Raw genomic sequence first — 11,104 nt, forward strand, 5'->3', positions numbered from 1 at the left:
CCACTGGAAAGATGAGATGAAATCGCTTGAAAATGATATAAAGAACACCGGAATCGGAGTTACGGTTTGGAAATGGCAAGCGATTCAAATATGACACCGGTCTGCGATTTACAGCAAGTAGCCATCTAAATGCAACGAAATGAACATGCTACAGCACCCAAACATGACATCAAAATACATGGCAGGGATGCATACAAGAATCTTAACAAAAGTCTAGCACTGAGCTACGGCCAATTCATCCATTAACAGGTTCAAACAAGCATGGCAAAAATGCATATGGCAAACAGATCTCAGACTTAGTGAAATTAACACTTGTCTGGAATTTCAGATCAGGTAGCACTCTTCGGAGCAACAAAACTACATGCTACAGGTCCTGAACATGGCAAAGTAAAGCATGGCATGGAGCTACTCAAAGAGCTTAACAAAAGTCCCTTAGTGACCTTGAGCCAAAAGGGATCAGAAAATACAATTGCAAGCATGTGGACATAGCAAAAACATAATCAGTTCTCAGACTTAGTGAAAACTGGAGCATGCTGAAACAGATATCAAGTAGGCATGTTTACGAGCTCGATGCACTCACTACGGAGCAAGTCATGACCAACTAAGCATACACCCATCAAGAACACACAAAATGCAAGCTAGACATGGCAAGAACAATAGAATAGCATGCACGGATCAACTACAGCATCATCGGAAAAATTGCAAACAAGTTGACAGTCTACCCAGATTCACAAAGTAGCAAAAGTAGAGCTCGATTGACTCAAGCTAGGGTGCTCCATAATTGCAAACAAAGACATGGATGGATAGAGAACTACAATATTAACAAAACATCCTTACTGATCATCCTCAAAAGAGGCACGGATCACTAGGAAACAACACGAACATATGGCAACATGAGATAAACAGATCAAGGACTTTGTGGAAATGCTAAGTCCCTGAAAACAGAATTACCAAGTGCACCACTTTGCAAGCTTGTGTTAGTCACCACACACATCACAAAAATACATGGGTTGCACCTCTGGAAAGATGACAAAACTCTTAACAAAACATATGTAGAACTCATGGGCATATCATGCACACAATAATCATGGCAAAATTGACAAAAAGCTAAATGGAGCAGCAGATATGACAATTAACTCAAGTAGCCCTCTTCTAACAGCATTTCGGGAATCAAGATGAACTCAAATGAAAATAATGCAATGGAATGAAATGATGTACTCTCTGAGGCGAACATTTTGATATGCTATATGCATGAATCGTAGCTACAGATGCAAAGTTACGAGGCTATGAACATGAGCACTTGAACTGCAGACTTAGGAAAAATTGAGAGGTCAACCCTAGGGTTCGTCCCAGATCTGGATCGGCACGCGAACCGAGGAGCTCCGGCGAGGGTTGACTTGCTCCGGCGAGGTCGCAAAATCGGCGGGGAGGAGAGGGAGAGTCGGATCTGGCCGGATCCGGGCTGGATCCGGCGGCGGGTGGCGGCTCCGGCCACCGGGGACGCGGGGCGGCGAGCTCGCGGCTCCGGCGAGCTCCTGCTGGCCGGCGGCGAGGCAAGGCAGCGGGGAACGGCGACAGGCGGCGGTGGGCGAAGCCGGGCGGCGGGGCGCGGCGCTGGCTCGGGAGAAGAAGGCGGCGGGCGGCTACGGGCCGGGAGGGCCGCGGTCGGGCCCCGCGGGCCTCGGGCGGCGGCAGGCGGCGGGCGCCACGTGGCGGGACGCCACTGGTGCGGGCGGCGGCGGCGACGATTTTGTCCGGCGCCGGCGGACACGTCCGGCGCGCGGATGAAGAAAGGGGTAGGGTTAGGGAAAGAGTGGTACCGCGAATTTTGAGAGGGTGGACTATATATAGCCATAGGAGGAGCTAGGAGAGTCCAAATGAGGTGCGGTTTTCGGCCATGCGATCGTGATCGAACGCTCTAGATGATGGAGCAGGTTTAGGTGGGCTTTGGGCCAACTTGGAGGGGTGTTGGGCTGCAACACACACGAGGCCTTTTCGGTCCCTCGGTTAACCGTTGGAGTATCAAACGAAGTCCAAAAGATACGAAACTTGACAGACGGTCTACCGGTAGTAAATCAAGGCCGCTTGGCAAGTCTCGGTCCAATCCGGAAATTTTTAGTCCCCACACACGAAAGAAAGGTAGAAATGACCACCGGAGGAGAACGAAGCGCCGGAATGTAAAACGGACAACGGGGAAAATGCTCGAATGCATGAGACGAACACGTATGCAAATGCAATGCACAAGATGACATGATATGAGATGCATGACAACGATAACAACACACGGAGACAAAGACCCGAACCCGAGAAAATAAAATAACTTAACGCCGGAAACAGCAAGAGTTGGAGTACAAATTGGGAAAGTTACATCCGGGGTGTTACACCAACTCTATATATTCACTTTCAGGGAGAAAAAAATCAAGGAGAAGGATTCCTCGCTTTACTATATGGAGCCGCCGCCAAGCCCTAAAACCTCTCGGGAGGGCTGATTTGGAGTCCGTTCGGGGCTCCACGGAGGGGAATCCATCATCGTCGTCATCATCAACCATCCTCCATCACCAATTTCATGATGCTCACCGCCGTGTATGAGTAATTCCATCGTAGGCTTGCTGGACGGTGATGGGTTGGATGCGATTTATCATGTAATCGAGTTAGTTTTGTTAGGGTTTGATCCCTAGTATCCACTATGTTCTGAGATTGATGTTGCTATGACTTTGCTATGCTTAATGCTTGTCACTAGGGCCCGAGTGCCATGATTTCAGATCTGAACCTATTATGTTTTCATGAATATATGTGAGTTCTTGATCCTATCTTGCAAGTCTATAGTCACCTACTATGTGTTATTATCCGGCAACCCCGAAGTGACAATAATCGGGACCACTCCCGGTGATGACCGTAGAGGAGTTCATGTATTCACTATGTGTTAATGCTTTGGTCCGGTACTCTATTAAAAAGAGGCCTTAATATCCCTTAGTTTCCACTAGGACCCCGCTGCCACGGGAGGGTAGGACAAAAGATGTCATGCAAAGTTCTTTTCCATAAGCATGTATGACTATATTCGAAATACATGCCTACATTACATTGATGAATTGGAGCTAGTTCTGTGTCACCCTAGGTTATGACTGTTACATGATGAACCACATCCGGCATAATTCTCTATCACCGATCCATTGCCTACGAACTTTCCATATATTGTTCTTCGCTTATTTACATTTCTGTTGCTATTGCTATCATCACTACAAAATACCAAAAAACATTACTTTTGTTATCATTACATTTTGCTACCGTTACCACTACTATCATATTACTTTGCTACTAAATACCTTGCTGCAGATATTAAGTTTCTAGGTGTGATTGAATTGACAACTCAGCTGCTAATACTTGAGAATATTCTTTGGCTCGCCTTGTGTCGAATCAATAAATTTGGGTTGAATACTCTACCCTCGAAAATTATTGTGATCCCCTATACTTATGGGTTATCAAAGCCCTGCGCCGGTAGCTTCATCATCACCGTCATCACGCCGTCATGCTGACGAAACTCTCCCTTGACCTCAGCTGGATCTAGAGTTCGTGGGACGTCACCGAGCTGAACATGTGCAGATCGCGGAGGTGCCGTACCTTCGGTGCTAGGATCGGTCGGATCGTGAAGACGTACGACTACATTAACCGCGTTGTCATAACGCCTCCGCTTTCGGTCTATGAGGGTACATAGACATACTCTCCCCCTCTCGTTGCTATGCATCACCTAGATGGATCTTGCGTGTGCGTAGGATTTGTTTTTGAAATTACTGCGTTCCCCAACAAGAGATGCATCATAGCTCTGGTCTCGATGATCACCCGGTGAGAATCAGTGATTCAACAAAGGGAGGATAGCCATCAGGAATGTCGTGCATTTGTATCCATATATCCACATGATTGAGTTCGATTAACATCAATTTGGTGAAGCCATCATAGGGGGCAATCAACATTGTCACCACAAAACACCCATAGACCTCCATCCATAACCTTCTCCTAGTCCCCTAAGCAAAATAATTGAGGGGTAAAAGATTCTGCTCGAGAGGGCGGATGTGAGCCTTCTGAGTGAAATGCCATGCAGATCTCATGTTCCTAAATAATCAATAATGACCGATTTCCCCTTCTTTGTGAACCCTAGCTAGGGCCATCCACCTAATAGATTGTTATTATGTTGGGACCTGTTCCTAAAAAACCACGATGGTCAAATCCTCCTCTCACAAGCCCAACTCCGACACCATCTTCTCCAGATCGTGGTCAACAACGACAAATGAACTAGCAGAGCCATCAGACGCCATCTTCTTCTGCCCAAACCACGATCCGATTGCACCAGAGATAACCATAGCAAGAAATCCCACGATCCCTGCAACTACCAAGGTCGGGCAATAAGACAAGATTGCCCCGATTGCAGCCCGAGAGAGTCGACGGAGGAGGGGGAGCCGAGGTACAAGGTGGTCTCAACGCCGGTAAAGAGTCGGCGAAAGGGGCCAGAACCCTAACTCGAGGGAAAACTACTTCGGAGAATTATTTTTTTTAGGGGGCGAAGAATTAGCTTTTTTTTAGAAAAGGACACAGAATGAGCGAGTTTTTTTTTGAGGGGAAGAAGAAGCTAGTGTAGAGATAGTTTTTTTTAGTAGATTTTTTTGAGTAGATAGTGTAGAGATAGTTGTGCACAAAATTAGTCTCCGGTCCAAGGGCAAGGGCTCGTCCTGGCCCAATATGACGCGGCGATGATGGGTCCAGACACCGGTTAGGTGGTGGTTACCGTCCTCAACAAACCCGCCCGCACCGGCTCCACACGTGGCCCGCGGGCCAGGTGGGCCCCGATCCTCGGTTCCCACGCCTTGCGCGAACCCGCGCGGGGGTGAGCGTACCCACACACGCTACTTACGCCCCACGAGCCCTCCATTTCGTACGGCCTCCCAAAAATCTCAATCCATTGCTTCTTCTTCCCTTCTCTCTCCAAGGGTGGAGGAGGGGGAGGAGGAGGAGAGAATTTTCTCTCACGGGCCGGGGTAAGGGACATCGGAGCAAGGAGGGAAGGACTCCCACTGCAGAAGTGGCTGCCTCCGTGGCGTCTTTCGTAGGTGAGGGTTCTGCTCTCGGTGGTTTCTCTCCCCAATTTACCCCTCATATTTGCGGTCGGAATTCTAGTTGGTGATGGGGGCGGGGAGTCTGGCTGCACAGATCGGTACACGACACCGCATTTCCCTTAGGGTTTGCTTCGATTGTTTTTCCCTCGCGCGATTGTCGTAATTTGGGGTTTGTGCGGGTAAATCCTAGCCCCAGATGCGGTTTTCACGGGGATCAGTCAATTTGAAATTGCGTTTGCCTGGAACTGGGATCCAACAGCCTAGATGCAGCAGTGGCTTCGATGCTGCTTGTTTTTGTATTGCACACCGAAATTAGTACGGGTTGTGCGGTCATAATTCCACGTGGTTAAGTTTCCGTTTTATGTGCTCGATGGACGTGAAAGCGTAATGCGGATCTGGACGAGGTATCAGGTTAGAACTTGTCGATTTGGTCGTGGGCTTTGTTATTCGTTTCCTTGTAATATCGGTTTGCCACTTCAGCTAGTAGTAGTGTTTTAGGGGTGTGCCAGTAGAGGGCCAGGTGGCATTGTTGCCTTGTAGTAAGAGCTGTATTAACATATTGCACTTGTTACGATAAATGTTTGCTCAACAACCTGGGAACATGTTGTTGCTCTGAAGTGTCAAAATTGGTTATTTATTTTTATAAATGGTCCTTTTCTTGTGTTAGGCCACTTTGATGAACCTATAGTAGCAGCCCTGCCTTTCAAATATGGAAATTCAGTTTCGCCAGGGTCTAAGCGGTTGAGGACTGTTCGTGTAAATTATGTATATAAGTCGTCAGAAGAGAAATTTGAAATCTCTGGAAAGATTTCAGTTCGTTTGTTTGGTTCTGATTAGCTAATAAATAGACTGACACAGTTCAGCATTACGAATGCCTTGTCCTTAAGAACTGTACTAAGAATGGGTCATGGTTGTTGCTATTGTTGCCACATCAGCTGAATTAGCAAAATTGCTCGAAATACAGTTGCCTCGCTGGATTGTGTTTGGAGCACTGGCAGTCTTTTACTGGATGTTTTACTTCGCTGTTCCAGTGTTGTCTTTTATGCTTCATGATGCACCCTTGCGAGCACACCATCCTTCCATTTTATTGCATTTCCTGCTCCTGCAACTTGCAAATGCTGGACGTCTGCACAAACGGATTGCACTATTGTTCTTCCTTGAGAACAATTTTCTTTTTTGTTACATGTAATGCTGTGATTGTTTCAGTTCTTTAATTGTAAATGCCACATCACAAGTAAGTCCGTATTTTGTTTATCTTAGTGGATATGAATCTGAGGCTATCCTCTACAGAGATCAGGTGGGAAATTGGCGACTTTGCTGCTTTGATTTATCTTCTGCTGTTTGTTACCTTTTATGTGTGAATTTAAATGTTATCGTGTCATGCTAATTTAGGGTTTTATCAGTATCTCAACTGTATAAACTGGGCATGGTATGCCTTATCATCTATGCAGTTCTCTGTTATAAAATTCTCTCTTGTAATGTACTCTTACTATTCCATTTTTGCTGTTTATTCAACATCCAGATGGATTACATATCCCCTGAGAGAAGTCTGGATGGGACTTGTGGAGACCCTGGTCCTTTATTTGGAGATCAAGATGGTTGCTTGTTGGAGCACATGGATTATCATGGTGAAGGAATTACACAACCTGAATCCCCACCACTGAATGATGGACTTTTAGTTGACGCAGCCGATCAAATTTCATATTTGTCTGCAGATTCTGTACCCTATATGAATGATCAGATCATGTGCAATACAATGAAATCTGCTTCGACTAGTCCAGCATCTCCCCTGAAGCAAGACGAGGAACATCATGTGCATATAGAATCTGATATGCAAAACGATGCAGCTGAACGGAAAGTTCACCATAATGATGACTGTGAAGTACGTACCACTTCTCCGGGTTATGATGTGCATCAGAATACAGAAGTGGTTGAAGGTGTGCTTCCTCCAGAGCTTCATGAAAGCAGTGGTAATGATATATCAAACTTTCAACAAGAAACTACACATTTTGATGCCTATCTTGGTGACTCTATGTTAGCTGATAATAGCAGTAGGGATTATCAATTTAGCAATAGCGGTGATGATGATGATGAAATTCCAAACTCTTCTGCGCCTCAGATGGGAAATAAGGACAACAGAAAGTTACATGAGACTTTTCACAATGAAGTGAATGAGGCAGATGATGATCAAATGAATGGTGGGAATTCTAATCCTCATGATGAACATGACAATGAGAACTTCAACTCTGCAACTGCACCTTCCTATTTGGATGGGATGGAGCAGGAAGATCCTGGTACCGAGAATGGCATTTCCACGCCTGGCAATCAGTGGGATTCTCCACCTGAAAGGTCTGCAGGACTAGAGAAGGGCACACCATCACCAGCCAGGAGGGTCTCACTTTCAGTAGAAAGGTCACCTCATGCTCATTCATCTGAGAAACTGGACTCACCACATCATGCAAAAGAGGGTGATAATTTGGCTGACTCTCGAAGCCCACCAGCAAGACATCGGTCCCGATCTCCTGGATCTCCTGAAAACCATGACACCAACCGTAGAAGAGCTCCCTCACATGAGTTGTCTCCACATGCACGGGATAACTCTCCAGAAAGAAAAGCACAATCTCGGCGTGGAGATGGGTCACCGCGCCGAAGATCTACATCCCCTGGAAGAAGAGATGGGTCACCGCAGCGAAGATCAGCTTCCCCTAAAAGAAGAGACGGGTCACCGCGACGAAGATCAGCTTCCCCTAGAAGAAGACATGGTTCACCACGCCGAAGATCTGCATCCCCTAAAAGAAGAGATGGGTCACCTCGCAGAAGATCTCCATCCCCCAAAAGAAGACACGGGTCACCACGACGAAGATCTCCATCCCCTAAAAGGAGGCATGGGTCACCACGGCGAAGATCTCCATCCCCTAAAAGGAGGCATGGGTCACCACGGCGAAGATCTCCATCTCCTAAAAGAAGAGCCTCACCCAAGAGGAGGGGTTCACCAAGGAGGAGGGATTCCCCAACAAGGAGGGATTCCTCTCCAAGAAGGAGAGACTCACCAAGAAAGAGAGATTCCTCACCAAGGAGGAGGGATTCCCCAACAAGGAGGGATTCCTCTCCAAGAAGGAGAGACTCACCAAGAAAGAGAGATTCCTCTCCAAGGAGGAGGGAATCCCCAACAAGAAAGAGGGACTCCCCAACAAGGAAGAGAGATAGATCAAAATCAAGGTCACCATCAAGGAAAACTGATTCCTCTAGACATAAAAGGGAGCATGGTAGATCTCGATCAAGGTCTCCACACTCTAGGAATCACCATAGAAGATCTCCAAGGTGATTTTTTGGTGTACCACTGAGTAAACCTCCAACCTTCTTGTTATCTGAATTTGGATGAGCATGTTTTAAACCAACAGTACCACATGTTTTCTGACTCTGCAACTTTAAGTAGAAGATCTATGTTTTGTTACTAGATTGTTTTACTTCTTTTATTGTTTTATAATGTTGTTGGTACTAATTATATATATATTTTTACATTGTAGAAGAAGGCATTCACCAAGGCACAGATCACCTCCAGCAAGGCATCATTCTCCTAAAAGATGTTGGTCACCACCTGCCAACAGGAAGACTGGATTGGGTAAGCCTGGGCGGAATCTGTTTGTTGCAGGTTTTAGCTATGCCACCACAGAGCGAGAGTTGGAGAAGAAATTTGCAAAGTTTGGACGTGTAACAAGGGTGCGGGTTGTCCGAGATAAACGGTAATCGCTTTCACATGCAGTTATTTGTACCTACTTGTTTCTTTGTTTGTGAATGGAGAGACACTGCGATACTCTTCAAGTCTGCTTGGTTTGCTAGAAATGTTAGCCTTGCCAAGTTTTGCCATGCCAATGGGTGCTACCAACGGAATTTGGTTTGGCTCCAACATTTCCAATGTGGTTTCTCTCACAGTTTGTTGGTTTGCTCTCAACTGGCCTGACCCCAAACATTGGCAAGCCAATTCATTGTAGCTTACCAAGCAGGCTCTTTTAGTTTATAATACAGTGTTTGTCATCACTTCCTCCATTGCGGCTCAAGTTTGCATTTTTTCTCCTTTTGAAACCATGGACAAGGCACACCTTGTCAGACTGATACACAACTCATAAACGGGCTGCATGATTTGTAAGGCCGTCTCATATTTTTAACACTTGATGGATTGCGTTTAAATATAGGGAGAGTACTTAGGATTCCATCTACCGTCGTTTGAAAATAAGGTTGTATTTTGTCTGCATGTGGATCAAGGAAACATCTAAGAAAAAGTACCCCTAATTATTTTTCTACTATATTCGAGGCATGCTATGCATACACTTATATTTCAGCTTGCAAGAGCATAATTGGTAAATTTTGTGCTGCGATGTCTGCTATGATTGAACTATAAGCAATCGGTGTTGGTTGGATTTTACCTGGTTTGCCCCTTTACTAATTAATTAACCACGAGAAAGCTAGATTGATGGGACTGTCGGTGACTGTAGTTTGTACTACGTTGCGATTGAACTAAAATGGTCAATAATAGTTGGATATTAGATGGTTTCTCTTTTAATACTAGTTGAAATTGAATTGATGATGAGGCTGGCAGAGAACGTACTCTGTACTACTATATGATAAGAGCTTTTTTTGAACATTTTATATATGAAATAACTGGTATACTGAAAAAACCAGGCAATATCATTCTACATTTGTACTCTGTCAAGTAGGTTTGCTAGATGTTAACCTAATTTGCAATTTTTCTTAGAACTGGAGATTCTCGAGGCTTTGGATTTTTATCCCTGGAGAAGGATGAGGACGCTGATGCAGCAATCCGAGCTTGCGACGAGACTGAGTGGAATGGTAGGATCATTCTTGTGGAGAAGTCCAAGGCACCTGCATGGTGAATCTTACACCCTAGAGCTCTGCAAACAATGCTCTGGGTGGGCGGGACCAGTTTGCACAGCTTTTATCGTACCAACAGTATAACATAAACTATTAATTTATCATTACATGTGGCAAAGTTTACTTGAACCAGCTCTCTATGCTGTACTAGGAGTAAGTAATAATGCACTTGCTATGGCTGCCTTGCTGACAATTATTGAAGAATAAGATTATATGCCAAACCTTAGCTTGTTTCAGGACCCTGCTGCTGATAAAGAGGGAGTTAGCGGTACACATTGTAATATCTGCAACCTCTACTACACATTCATGACATTCATCATCCTCTTCTTCCTCTGCATGGTGATCGAGTGTTTGGCTGGCAGTTCAGTTCATGGTGATGCATGGGCGAAATTCAGACTTGCGATGCTGTGTTGGTCATTTTTAAGTTAGGACAATAATTTTATACGTTTGTATGTGCTCTGTGTTTTAGGTCGTGGATACTACTATATGTTGGATATGTCCCGATAACTTTTCTGCTGTCTTTTCTTTCTGCCTCTACTCATGAATCAGAAATATTTTATGCAAAAAAGAACGACATTCTGATCCTTCATGCTCTCGCCCGTTTGTCTGTTGCCAACGCCTACTTATGGTAGGTGGATGCAAGGTTGTCATGCCGACTAGTGATTCTGGTCTGGTATTTAAGTTTGGTCACCACTCACCACCGCCAACGCCAACACCAGCATCCTGATGATACGTGCACAAACCCACTTTTAGCTGGTTGATGGAGATTGGGTAGCGTTGATTTGACATGGCGGTTTCATTCTTGGAGACTAACAATTTCTCCTTTTCTATCATCATCGACACTTTCTTGATCAACGCACATACTCTGTCCGTCCCATAATATAAGAGTGTTTTTTACTTGTATTCTTATATTATGATCAACGCACATACTCCCTCCGTCCCATAATATAAAAGTGTTTTTTACTTGCATTCTTATATTATGAGAGGGAGTAGCAGATACACATAGCCAGCAGCAGCGCCTGTGTTCTCCTGACCTCTCGGCCCAAGGAAAATAGAAGCAGCCACCGTCCCTTATGGTTTCTTCCACGCTACCATCTTGGTCCGCCTTC

At 45.3% G+C, this 11,104-nt stretch overlaps 1 protein-coding gene across 3 annotated transcripts; it reads left to right on the plus strand.

The window, feature by feature from the left end:
• Positions 1-4,905: 4,905 nt before the first annotated feature.
• LOC125537299 (uncharacterized) lies at positions 4,906-10,314 on the plus strand. 3 transcript variants are annotated; one of them, XM_048700594.2, is made up of 6 exons: positions 4,906-5,099; positions 6,628-6,733; positions 6,821-7,075; positions 7,225-8,426; positions 8,633-8,848; positions 9,859-10,314. In XM_048700594.2, the coding sequence occupies exons 3-6, from the start codon at positions 6,947-6,949 to the stop codon at positions 9,995-9,997; spliced, it is 1,686 nt and encodes a 561-aa protein (XP_048556551.1). In that variant the 5' UTR covers positions 4,906-5,099; positions 6,628-6,733; positions 6,821-6,946; the 3' UTR covers positions 9,998-10,314. The 3 variants fall into 3 exon arrangements, with proteins under 3 accessions (XP_048556551.1, XP_048556550.1, XP_048556549.1); XM_048700593.2 differs by having other exon boundaries at positions 6,821-8,426; XM_048700592.2 differs by having other exon boundaries at positions 6,628-8,426.
• The last annotated feature ends 790 nt before the right edge of the window (positions 10,315-11,104 follow it).

The sequence above is a fragment of the Triticum urartu genome, chromosome 2A (genome assembly GCF_056163025.1).
Source record: "Triticum urartu cultivar PI428250 chromosome 2A, HENAU_Tu73, whole genome shotgun sequence".
NCBI classification, from domain to species: Eukaryota; Viridiplantae; Streptophyta; class Magnoliopsida; order Poales; family Poaceae; genus Triticum; species Triticum urartu.